General features: G+C 42.4%; 1 protein-coding gene across 8 annotated transcripts in view; it reads right to left on the reverse strand.

Annotated features, from left to right (window-relative positions):
- Positions 1-13,712, reverse strand: part of dachd (dachshund d) — a 123,509-nt gene that overhangs the window by 23,853 nt on the left and 85,944 nt on the right. For 3 of the 8 annotated variants that reach the window (XM_028590799.1, XM_028590800.1, XM_028590803.1), the window contains exons 6-8: positions 1,339-1,511; positions 1,035-1,203; positions 784-915 (exon numbers count right to left, since the gene is read on the reverse strand). In XM_028590799.1, the coding sequence (XP_028446600.1) occupies positions 784-915; positions 1,035-1,203; positions 1,339-1,511 (474 nt within the window). The remainder of the gene's footprint in view (positions 1-783; positions 916-1,034; positions 1,204-1,338; positions 1,512-13,712) is intronic. The other 5 variants (XM_028590805.1, XM_028590807.1, XM_028590806.1 and 2 more) reach the window with 3 other exon arrangements.

The raw sequence follows: 13,712 nt of genomic DNA on the forward strand, positions 1-13,712 counted from the left end.
AACTGGGATAAATTGGAAGCAAGAAGAATAAAGAGGGTGACTGCAATTCCTGCCAAAGCCTAAACACAAACTGTATTATCAATATTCACAGTCTTAAAAGAGCTTCAAGTTCTAGAAATTTCAATTTTTTTCGGTGAGAAAAATACCATAGGCATGCAGAATATGTTTTTAATGGTGGGTCTACAGTTTCTTCAAGATGTTTTCTCAGTGATGAAATTGGAGTATCTTCCACTCAAACGGGTACAAATAAGTAAGTTGGTTATACCTGACGGCACCCTGACCAACAATAGTCTCAGAAAGCTGTTCTACCTTTGATGACACATTAACCAAATGTTTTTGGTGTAGCTCAGTGGGTTCTCCTGCCTCGACTGAGTTTGTGATATTGACTTGGTTCAGATTTGTCTGCAGATTTACAAACCTGCTCTGCACTCTTTAAGTTACTGAGCCTTTGTCTTTGCTATCAGACTTAATTCTCAGAATTACAACTTGTATTATAGGCTACTCGATGAGAGCCGGTCCAGTAGAGCACAAATTTTGTATTCAGTCACCTGTTTCTCATAACATCTGTCATTTTCATACATTATGAACATTGAAAACAAGGAACTAAAAGCTAATCATAAGTCCTTAACCTAAAATGTATATTGTGAGTTGAAAAAAGAAACAATACAAATCACAGTTCATTTTTGTAGCGGGCATAGTGAACATCTTTCACAGCACACAGTGTATCATGTAGACTACACCACTCTATCAAACTTTTTTTTCTTTTAAGTCAACCTGACTCACCTTTGTCAGTGTGCATCCTCTTTAATTCATGGCTCATGTCGTGGGCCAGGTCTCCCTCTTTAGGCCCAGGCGGGATGTTGGGGGACAGGCCTAGCAGGGCGTGGTTCATGGACAGACCATTGTTGTGTATCGCTGGAGACAAAGCAGGACTGGCATTAGGAACATTACTAAGACGATGTATTACTACTCCGTCTAAGGAAATTAGACAAAACAACAACAATCGGCACAGCGCATTCGCTTTTTTTCTTCACCATTTATCTGTGTGATAAACGTACGTATCCTGTCTGACGAGCTTTCTGTGCGGGCTGGGGAGCTGGACACACTGCTGCTGCGGTGAGACGATGGGTGACTGCCTGGCCTCCTGTGGTCTTCTAAGGAAGGAGCAGGGGAGGGACTGTCCGGCACCCGTTCCTGAAACCCCAGCAGCACCAGAAACACAAACCCAAAAATAAATATCTACGGTAGACTGTAACGTTAAGGCCACAGGAAGGAGGAAGTCATGTTTAACCATCTAGTAGTATAGCATGACATTCTGCGTTCTGTTTTAAAATTTACCTTTATAACAGAGGTGACCATTCTGGAGGGCAGACTCTGGCCCTGTGCTGCGGCGGCCATGTTTGCAATGGTGCTGAGGTGGTTCATCTGGCTCATTGCCATGGTGACAGAGGCTGGGGGCAGGCTGACTGGGATCAGGGGGTGTGGCATCATCATGAAGGGGAGTTCCAGGCCTGAGACACATGAAGAGGTCGTTGGTTACTCAATGATGCATATTATGAGTGAGATATCCACAGGGGAAAGTTCTGAGGCTCAAAAAACTCAAAACCTGCTGCTGTTAATTCAGCAATCAGTAATTCCCACCACTGAGATACCCTTTAAAATTGGTGTCCAATAACACTAAAGCTTTACACTGCCATCTATTAGGAAAAGAATGGAACAATTCAAATTAATTGCTTCCCGGGTATCTTTCCATGTTAACATAATACACATAAATGTTTTACAACATATGTTAATAATAGATACTACTGCAATAATAATAAAGAAAACGGTGATGATAACTATATACACAGTCATTCAAAGACCAAAGTTTACACAGCCATAAAGATGCATCAATTATTCTATGATGAATAAAAAGGGCACATTATGGAAATTGTCTCAATATTTACATATAAAAAAATATCTCTGTAAAAACAAAGGCAATCTTGAAAGCCATTACCCAAATGACTAGTTAAATGTGCTAATGACAAACAAGTACCATCAGACCACAGTATGGCAATGACTGTAGGCTAATTATAGCAGCCTATATTCCAGACCAGAGAGAGAGAGAGAGAGAGAGAGAGAGAGAGAAAGAAGAAAAGAAGAGAGCGAGACCAAAAAGAGTAAAGACACGTTCAGCTCGCACAATAATGGGATTTTCATTTCTTTATTTTTTCATAGGCACACAAATTATTCCATTACAACATAAGAGATGTCTTACAAATGTTTTAAATTATTCAATTGCTGTCTGGCTTCAGAAGTCTAATTGGGAAAATTAAAAGACATTAGTAGTCCAAAAATGTAAAGAATGTCTTATAAAGATACCATAGGGGGTTCATAGTTAGTCAAACTGTGGCCCTGCACTGTGCTTCTGAATGGCTTAATGAAAACAAGCCAACTTTCAAAGGACATGAGCGCAGACAGAAGGTCAAAGCTAGGTGTCTGTACCCCCCAACCACGGCTCCCCCTTCCTCCCCCTCTGCTCTATGGGGACTTTGAACTGGCAGGATCAAAAGTGACTGGGAACAGTTTGGTCTCATTCCTCCGCCACTCAGATGCTTTTCCTCAAATGCTTAAAAGAAAACCTCATAGACACTACTGGATCTGATTGAGCCTCTCTGTTGATTTTTCACTCCTTTTTTTCTCTTTTTCTTGGCAGCTCGGTTCAAGGTAAGAAAAGCTGTGTGAAAGAAAAGAGGGGAAAAAAGATACTGCGCTACAGAGAGCTGATCCACAAAACAACTCCACTCCTCTTTTTTTTGACAAAACATCAGAAGCCAAAGGGCAAGGAGTTTTGCATGGCGACGCCTCTAAAGAGAAGGACACTGGTTGAGAATGAAAGGACATGAGAGGTACTCCTCTGTGTCATTCCCCTCCATCTAAAAGAAGCATTGATTTCCATAAGAAAGATGGCATGCAGTTTCTCTGTGGCGAGTATTCCCAAACAATATAAAGCAGTGGAGATTAAAGAAAGGCGGAAGCCAAGCAGCACCTTGTATCAGCGCCTCTGCTGTAGCTCAGACTGAATCAATTACCACTCAGCAGGCTAAGCTCAATTAAAAAACACCACAGAGGGCCTGATTGCGGGGGTACTTACTGTAGGACAACATGGGGAGGTTGAGGCTACCTATCAGCCTTTCAAGGCCACTCAAGGGCCAGAGTGAAGAGACTTATTCTGCTTTTGAGGTGGATACATTACACCCATTCAATCAAACACAGCTACTCGAATAAAGACACACAAACTTGAATATGAAGCCACATTTTCACCAAATCAATAAACTACGAAAAGGTAGAGAATTATCTCAAATAAAAAGAGTACTGTTAATCACATTCCTCTACTTGTATCTTCATTATATCTTGTACTTGATGGTATATTCATGTATGTGATGTGTCTCCACCTGACAGACAGCCTGGGGGGGGGGGGGACACTGGACCTCTGTTCGCTCTAAGTGGTATTAGTCTCGCTTTCAGTGCCTGTCCAGCCCCTTTCATGTCACCCCATCCTGAAGCGGTGTTTCTCCCATAAAGGCCCATTCAGGCCAGTGTAGGGGAATGTGCCACAGATCAACGAGGGTCCACCAAATCCCTTTATTTGTTGCTGAAAGGAGCCAGGTGAGGAGGATATTGGTTTATTCAAGGAATCTGGCATGTTTGCCAGACAAGTGTTTTTTTGGTTTCATTTATATGCAATTCCTTTTTTTTGTGCCAGCTTTATTCCTGCTAAATAAAAGCAACTGTAGTACAATTTTTAATTTGGCAATGATACGCAGGAATTTTTGTTTATTTCTCTACCAAAAGAACAAATCAACAAACATTAGTCAGACTCATTAATCACCTCGATATTGTGTAGATATTCCAGTGGGCAAATCGTTAGAAACATATTTGTCAGTTTGTGTTTATCTCTGATACAGAAGTTCAGACCTGATGAGGGGTGAATTCCCACAAGCCCCCTCTCTTGAAGGGCATAAACAATGCATTTGGAGTAATTTACCTGAAGTAAGCCTGAGGGACCTGCAAAGGTGAACTCCTATTTACCATCATTAAAACTACAAATCACTTAATACCAATATAAACAGCTCAGCTATTATGTTGTGCAGTGCTCGGGAGTTCACGCATGGATAAGCAAAGATCTGAATCGCGGAGGATGAATTGAATGAATTAAAACAGCCCTCGGTAACAGCGTGATTAAAAAGCTGTTACATCAGAACCAAACCGCACGATAGGTCCGACACTTAAAAGCATCACACCGAAAAAAAGATTGAATGTTGAATGCTTTAAAATGATTAAAAAGAGAGCAGTAATTTATTTTGATGACAGAAATGATAACCCGCAGTGATTTGTGCAGCAGTTAATCTTCATCTAAACAGGACTTCAGCCTTTCTGGACGTCTAACCCTACGGAGGAAAATAAGAAAAAAGGAACTAAGCCATTGTCATTGAAAATGGTATGGAGGTAGCAGCCAGCCCCTTACCCTTAACTCTGTTGTGGACAGATTTCCCCTGACAAAAATTAAACTAGCTCCTACTTGGCACTTTATTATCTCTTCAACTGAATGATTTATTGTTTGTGGAGCGAAAGAACCAAAGAGAGGGGGAAGATTACATTTCCAGCCAAAGCTCAGGCTTGATCTCGTTTTTTACTCCCTCTGTCCAGGAAAAAAGCTCTCGACAAACAATAATGTCAGCTGTAATTGATCGGAGGTCGCCGGCTGGGCCTGCAGTAAAAGCGCACTATTTAAGCGACAATCGGCCCTGCGCTCTTCAGACGCTGGCTAATGAAGCTGTCTGTCTGGGCTATTTACCTTCTCTTAAATGGAAGGGGAGAGATGTACTGTAAGAGACAGGGCTGGAGAGGATCTGCCTCTCGCTGCCGTGAAATAGGACCTGCACATGCCTCAGGAATGTATAATTGGTTGGCGCAGCCATAGCTGTAGATCCGGTGCTAATTAAATGACTTGTTTAAAGCCTATCTGTCTTTGTTTGGGAGGCTCTGGGCTTCAGAACAATGCATTGTAAATGCTGTTGTCAAACAAACATTCCTGGTTATCCTTTGATTTGAATTGAACAAGACAAAGGGCTGATTTGCTCCGCGCTAAGCCTTTGGTTTTCATCGTGTTGAGATATTTTTTCCTCTTCTGATCTGTCAAACTGAACAGGAGCATTGCACACAAGTTAAATGAACTGACTGACTGCACAATGCATATGCAGTCTGCCGCAGCAAAACAATCTCAGTTTTCCTCCTAATTGCGCTTGTAAAATGCCCCCATGTCGTGTATGTATTTCTCCAACAAAGGTGAGACGGCGGTCCACACACATGGAGAGTCTTTGTTGTGGTCATATCTAGGATTTGCACACCAGTCCCAAAAGGAAATGAATGGCTCGTGAAAAAGTGTCTGTCATGCGGCAAGACATTTAGAGGTCTCTCCATAGCACTAATCAGCTATTCATCTTTAGTATAACTATTAATCTCCCAAATCAGAAGCCCTGCCATGTGAGATGGAGGGAGCCCTATAGCCATTAGATCAAACATATGACACAGCCTCCATAAATATGTTGTCTGGCATAGTGGTGCCACTTTACACAACACAAGCACATGCTTACATATACACAGAAACACAACTGCTCCCACACACACACACAAACACACAAACACACACACATGCAAGCAAAAAAGCAGACACACAGATGGCAGGTTCAGTCAAGGCTGGTGAGTCCTGTTTCTCATTAAAATGGGGGGAGAGAGGAAGGTATTGAGCTTTGATGTAGCCACCCACAGCCCCTCGGTGTCATTGAATGAAACTTTGAAGCCTTTTGTGTTTACGCAGTTAATGTTGATAATAAAGCAAACATCTTGCCTTTGTTAAATACCTGCTGTACACTCACGTATGCACGCACACACACACACACACACACACACACACACACACACACACACACACACACACACGCAAACAGACACATAAAAAGAATACTTCTTGTGGTAACAAGAAGAGGTAAACATGAAAACATACGGGTACACACTCAGACAATTATGCCGTGTGTGCTGTATAGGTACGTACACACATGGAGGCAGCCAAACATAAAAACACATGCAAACAATAGCCTTTACATTCCAAGAGCCATGATGATTGGATACATTTCGAGCTAATTCACATCAACAAACAAAATGTGTTTTGCACGCCAGGATAAAGACATACACTTTCCAATGATTCAGGTGGGTGAAGATTTCCTGCCAAGATGCCTAATGTAATGTAATGTAAGAGAAACCATGATAAGAAAACATTGCTGGTTTGATGAGGTAACATAATTGCTTTCCTGCCCAAACCACTGGAGTGTAACATGTGGTAGAAATTATCAAGGAGACAGACAGAGGTGTTTGTCCTTTAAGTGTATAAAATCTAAAGCAGGCAACTTTTATAGGATAATTCCAATCCTCGGCTCTAATGGCACGCATTCCTTATGGAAATTGAAAGATCAATCATCTCTGTGACAGATCTGTTGTGAAGTTCTCCCTTGTCTTTGAAGGGAAAAATGCTAAACACGTCTCGCCATCGCCCCACCCGCACTAGCCCCTGTTTTAGCTGTCTATTTTTCTCTTTGCTGAAAATGTTAACGAACAGGGCAATAATCAAGCCATATGCTTGCATGTGGCAAATCTCATTACAGTAAATGACCTTTACCAACCAATGCCAACATCCTTGTGCTTGAAAACGCAGAGCGTATAGAGAGGGGGAGACAATGGTGGGTTTAGTTAACGCAATCATGCACATGGCTGGGGGTGGCTAGGACAGCCAGGCCTTCAGGAAACATTAGCAAACCATGTTCGCTTCTCTAATTTGGGTCGGAACCAAGCTCACTTTACATTTGTCACACATCACTCTTGATAAAATACGCGACATCGGCACGAGAGCACCAACATCTGATCACTGACAATAAGCTGTGGCACAGAAAGTGCTGTGAGCAGAAGAGGAGAGCAGAAGGAGAGGAGAGATATTACTAGCAGCTGTTACTACTGCGGGTGCAATATATTCAAGCCCAATCAATAAAGCTCCTACAGACAGTGACACCCAAGCAGACAGAGGAATCAGTTTCATCTGATACTTAGCAAAGGCTCCCCTTTTAAAAAGATTGCTTTCAGTCAATGACAACCAGTTGTCATTTGACTAAGGCTCCTGAAATGAAATATATTGACGAGCATTATCAATCACGGCCCACTCTGCCATCATATCACTTTGGTGTAAGAGCAGGGTGGGAGGGGGATCAGTTTGCATGTGGTCATCAGATCATCTGTTTTAATTACAAAATTAGCATCACTACCGCCTGTGCTTTCACTTCCTCCAATACAATCACCTCCTGAGAGAAAATCAGTAATGCAGTGTATAGTTTACAGTAGTGCTAATGAGTTCAAGGTGAATTGACCGTAACGTGACTTTTATATGACTGCCGTCCAGATAAATGTTGTTAGTTTGGAACACAATTTATCAAGAAATACCTTCCTCTGTTTGTTCACACTGCGAAGGACATGCTGAGATTGTAAAATTCCTTAACACTGTTTGAACTTGCTCTACTCTCTCCCTCTTTATCTTGGTCCCAGAGGAGAGGCTCTGTGATGGTGAAGATGTCTGGCCTCAGTATGGCTGATAGCTCTATTTGGATGAGGGTTCCCATATCATAATTAAGAAGAAACACTTTTCGGTTCAGGTAACCGACAGAGTGCTTTCGTGGGACAGAACCAACTATTTCTATCACACAAATGCTCTTTGATTCTCCTCCTGATTGCAGCACAGTCAGGCAATGGAACACTTTTACAGGGTAATCACAGTGAAATAGTCATGTTGTTGTTGTCACCACCATTACTGTTATTGTGCACACAGTAATATTATTACGCTATGCTAATGTTTCCTCTTAGACATAATCATACTGAAATGAGAGCAAATGATATCCAGGCTCTAATGCTGCACCATCTTAGCTGTGTATGTGAAAACTGCTCCACATTCTATGCAATTACACACTGTGCATATTTCACATTACTCCAACCTGCGAAAGCTCATCATCACTGAAAGGTTGAATGTCATTTATTACACGTATCACATTTACACCTAGTGACATTGTCTTTTCAAATTTTGTTGATCTCTTCACTTTCAAAGGTCAGCCCCTTCCCTGGTTAAATTCAACCTGACAGAGAATAGTGAGGAGGGGACAGCCCAACGCATGCATCACCCCCGCATCAAAGCGCTCCAAATTAATCTATCCAATTAATGAAGAACGAGGCCTAATGTTGATGAGGGATGACAACTCGACTGGTCAGTTGTTTTTTTATAGCTCTGCTCCTGCTATGATGAACTAACCACAAGAGACAATCAGACAAATATTTCCATGACGCAAGGTTTGTCTCTCCTTGTGTCTATTCCTTTCCATAACGCTGCAACTCCGCTGCCACTCAAAGATGATAGAACTTGATATGGATCATTACAGAAATAATGTTTAATCAATCTCCCCTGCTATTGTAAGCTATTTCTGCAGTTGTCTGCGTTTGTGTATTTTGTAGCAACATCAGTGTGCCTCACAATTTCCCAATCATGCATATTCAAGTATTACGCTGATGCTTAACAGGCGACGCAACTGGAATTAGAACGAGGACATTAGACTTCATTAAAAAGAGAAATGATTATCAGGTTTATCTTTTGAAATGTCTATTAAAATGTGTGTGTCGTTCTTCACTTATCTGTCACCTGGCTCCCATGAGCCTGGCAGACTAATAGAGAGATGGTGAGGGCCAAAGCCCAAGAGAGAGACAGAGACCCATCAAGCTCTTTACTCAGGCTGGAAGGCTGTCTGTCTGCTCTGCCACTCTCTGTCTAGCTCAGTGTGCCTGATTCCGTTAATACCACTACTCCCCTTTTCCCCAACACCTGCAGCTTAAGCAGACCCTATTTTGTGTCCAGTGCAGCCTTGATATCAGAATAAAGAAAATGTAAACAAACCACAATTGTAATTGCATAAATCTGACAAGACAATAATCTGTCGCAGTAGAAGAGGTGTTATGATATGTTAGTGAAATGAATTCCATTCAGCCTATGGCTACAATCTAGTCTCTCTCAAGAGCTTCGGCTGACAAAGGCTCCCACAAGAGAGCTAGAGAGGAAGATGGATGAAGTTGCCCCTAGACACTCATATCAGGTCAGTATGTGCTTTATCCCCTAATGGTTAAGGTTAGGATTGAGTAGGGGGTGATACTAGATCTGAGCCCGAGGGCCATTGTTCTGTCTAGAGGAGCAAGAAGTAGCCACCATCCTCCATCATGGCCCACATTTAGTGGTGCTGGGCCACCAGCACTAGTGCAGCTAGCAGGTTAGACCGCGCAGCTAGCTAGTTGGATGTGTCCTTCCACCCAGAGAGCTTTATTATTAGAAAGGACATAAACAGACTAATTAAATCGCAGCAGTGGAGCTGGGCTGACAGCTGGCGCAGAGAGTGTGACCAAACAGATCCCTATCAAAGTGCAGGAGCAGTGTCTCTATATGTGCCCTGCTCTTGTGCGCATGACTGTCACTTTATCCACTGTTAATTTCATTCATACACATCTTAATGTCTTATTTATCTGTCCAGTGCAGAGCACATTGACTCACTGATATGATCCAAAATGGTACAAATGCTATCCAGCAGAGCAGTAAACACTCCAGTAATTAGTGCACGGTTTCCAGGCTGACTCCACTCAGCTCTGCAGCATGGCCAAGCACGGACCCCATATAGAGCGGAGCCTAGTTATGCATTGATCTTAGAAAATTAAGGCTAACTGCCCCAGATTGCAGTGTCTTGATGTACCTTCTGGATGAGCAATGTACTATACTTGTATTGTTTGTAGAGTAAACAGAATGATTTGGACTCGCTGTGCTTTAAAATGAATACATCTTGAATAATTAATGATGCCCCCTTAAAGCGTTATTATTGGTGTGACCGCAAACGTAAAACCACTGATGATGAGAAAATATGGTTTTAACAAGTCAATAATGGTGAGTGCAACAAGAACAGCCTAATCAATGAGGCTGCAACGTTTGCAAACAAGGACTTGAATTATAAAGCCAATAATTGATCTCTTCCATTTTTTCTTTTCTCCTACGTGTGATGTCATTGTTTATTGATTGCTTCCTGCCAGTGAGGGATGATGGGAATTTTCAGAGTTTGTTTTTTCTATGACTTTTGCCCCCTTCTCCCCACCTCTCCCCCCATCACCCCCCTTCTCTATTTGAAATTTGCAAGCTGTAGCACCAGCTTAACCAAAAAGGATTAAGTCCCATACCCAACTGAGAACACAGATAATGCTCAGTAATTGGTAAAAAATGAAGATGAATGGGACAGCTAGATAAGGACCAATTAGCTGCTGGGAGTGTACAGCTGTGGTCTCCTCACAGAGCGCTCTCAGGGGCCAAGGCCCCCTCTTTCTCTCTCACGCGAGCATGCGCGCGCACGCACACACACACAGACACACACACACAAACACACACACACACACACACACACACACACACACACACACACACACACACACACATGCATATACACACACATGCAAACAAGCGTGGGGGTGGGGTTTGCAGAAATTAGCCTGATGACCCTGGGAAGAGAGAATGATGCTTCCTCATCATTTCACTCAGAACCTCTTCTCTCAACTCTCAGTCAGGCAACACTCCAGGTACCTGTCACCAGACGTCCAGCTTCAGCCCAGCATGTGGCTCTCCACTCCCGGTTGGGCGCAGACAGCCTGGACTGAAGCCACAGAAGTGAGACAAAGGGCTTTCAGGTTTTGAAGTAGTGCTGTACAACGTGACTGGCTATACAGCTTAGTTGTGGTGTTACAGGTTTAGGATTCATTCAAAATGTGCATTAAAAACTAAAAGTTAGCAGTGGCTGTTGTGTCTCCTCCTTTCACGGCTGTCTGTCAGCAAGTTATTTGGTCGGCATGTCGTGGCATCATCTGGCTGATGACAGTGGAATTCCCATATCTAATTACAAACAGGATTTCAGCTCCATTAGAGTTGTGTGGTGAGGAGTCAGATGAGTGGCAGGGCAGCACCCAGTGGCCAAAGAGATACAGAGGGCCAAAGACGGAGAAGTGGGTGAGACAGAGTAAAAAAAAAAGACAGAGAAAAAAAGAGACAAGGCTGAACGCTGCCTTAGTTTTCTTCCCACTTCTTTTTTGCAGGTCTGAGAAACACTTTGTTTTCTTTCCGTGGCTGACAAAAGCAATTCCTTCTCTTGAAATTGGCAGGTGTTTGTTAGTGGGCAGCTGACAATATTTTCTCCCCCAGTAATGAAGGTTGTGGCTGGGGTCAATGCACTGGGAGGGAATGGCGGGCTGTTTATCCCCCTAAAGGCCCAGCGCCACACGTGTTTTGCTTGGTCTGTGATCTGTAATTGTGGCATTTCCTGAGAGGCGCAGGAACAATCCACATTGTGCTTTGAGAGGGCTCCCTCTGCCAACTAAATGGTGTGAGGGGAAAATCAAAGAAAGACACCCCCACACACACACCTCACATTCTATCTCTCTTTACATTTTTATCTCCAGCTCTCACTCTTTTTAACTGTCTCTTCCTCATATAATCCTACAAACATATCAATTTCTTTCTTCCCTTCACTCACTCAGGATGTTTGGTTATTTTGGCTGAGAGTTGAACTGGCTGTCTTTTCCTCATAATTAATAACATTGATGCAAACAGGAAGGTCTAATTGTGATGAATATTTAATGCGAGGGAGAAACATTAGCCTGTTCAATTTACATCAACACAAAGACAGCGACGGGCAATCCAACTCTACAAACATAACAGAGTGTCCTTCACTGGCTGGCTCTGTTGTGCTTTGCTTTAAGCTCTTCACAAAGATCTGCTTCAGACAAATATAGAGATGAGGCACCTGTATTTTAGCCAGAGGAGGATTTTTTTCCCCCAATGGGTTTATTTGAGAAGCTCTTTCTGATTAAATGGATCTATGTCCGCAGTGGTATTATCAGAAGCTTGCTCTTGATCATATTGATTCCTATCAAGGTTGGTAACATACTTTGTGTACGTAAACACATCCGTTTGTGTGAGTCTTAGATAAAGCTGGATGATTATAAGACTCCAGTCCATTTCCTCAAAGCAGCTGTGGTCTGAGAAAAACAGCATGAAGTCATACCCTAGTTAGCACTGTGAACAACAGTCAGTCCAGTACCAACAAAGCTACAGCCAAATACGGTTCATTTTCTGCCCACTCCATACTATATCAGTCAAGTGATTTATATGTTTGGATTGCATTTGGATATAGGGCTGTATATAGGCTGATAGCTTGACATATTAGGCATTCATACTCCAAAATAGTTTGTGAAAGCAGGCAAGAGTGAGACACTTTTGGAATAATTCTGTAATTACGCTTTCTTGTAAGTCAGTTCTTACTTGTGAAATTACAAAATGCTTTTATCAAAAATAAACATGTGAGTGGAAGCCTGGGGCTAGATGAAGAAGACAGCATGCTGCTAGCTATGTTTCATGGCCCTGCGGTGCCGAGCAGGCCATATTTCTCAGGCGTATTATCAGGATGACTCCTGCTGGCCACCCTGTCACGGGAGAGTGCTTGATATAAACAAGAGATTGCTGCGACACCCAGTAATCAATATTAGGATGGTTTCAGTACCAAACATCATTTGTCTCTGCGACCATTCCTTTGACCAAACGAAGCATTAATTCAAATCATAAATCTGAGCTGATTTAAATCCGAGGAGAGTGAGGGAGAGAGAGAGGCCCCTGTCTGACTGCCTGCCCCTAATGATTTATTTTCTACATTTCTGCGAGCGAGAGATTTGTCCATACTCACTGACAGGTCACCTTCAAACGCCAGTGGCAGACTGTTCATCACCATGCAGACGAGCATCTCATCGCTGCGAGTAAATATTAAAGGAAAAGAATCCAATTGATTGTGGATGGGGCCGAGAGGCGTCACTGCCATATATTTCACTCAGAGAGCTAATGCTGTGGCCCATGCACCCACACCTAGAGCTGCTCCCCCTTGCCAGAATTATGATTCTACCGGGAGCCTGTGTGGCTGGCTGTGGGCTCAAGGTTACAATTTAAATTGTAAAAAGATAAAACAGTTTCTTATTAGCTCCATTGCCGTAGCCTTGCTGTTGGTACTCACATTTATCTTTATTTCCGTGACCTCGTAGGCTCGTATTCTTTTTTTTTTTACATACTCCATTCTCTTGGAGTGATGACCTCACACTTTATGCATTTTGCATTGTTAAGTCTGCTTAGAAACACATCCTGTTTTCATCTCGCACACCATAGGCTCCATGGTGTCAAGAATTGCTGATGAAATGTATTCAGGAGTCGAGCCATTTATTACAGTAAGTGAATCAAAACCTCCATTTAGCAACCAAAGCTACAGGGATTACATTTGGTTTATAATTTGGAATGGGCTCATGAATCCACACTAAGATACATTATGATTCCCTTTAATACATTAAGTGGTTATGTGTGATATTAGGAAAATCCTTATGCATTTTCAGGCTAATAATTAATTGAAATGGCTCATAGTGAAAAAACCAATGCTCTCACAGCAATTCAATTAGACCTTGTTAAAAGCTGATCGCTTTGGGAAACTGTGTTCACAGTTTCACTTTTACTTATTAACAATGTTTAGTTTTTT

Source organism: Perca flavescens, chromosome 11, assembly GCF_004354835.1.
Source record: "Perca flavescens isolate YP-PL-M2 chromosome 11, PFLA_1.0, whole genome shotgun sequence".
In the NCBI taxonomy this organism is placed as follows: Eukaryota; Metazoa; Chordata; class Actinopteri; order Perciformes; family Percidae; genus Perca; species Perca flavescens.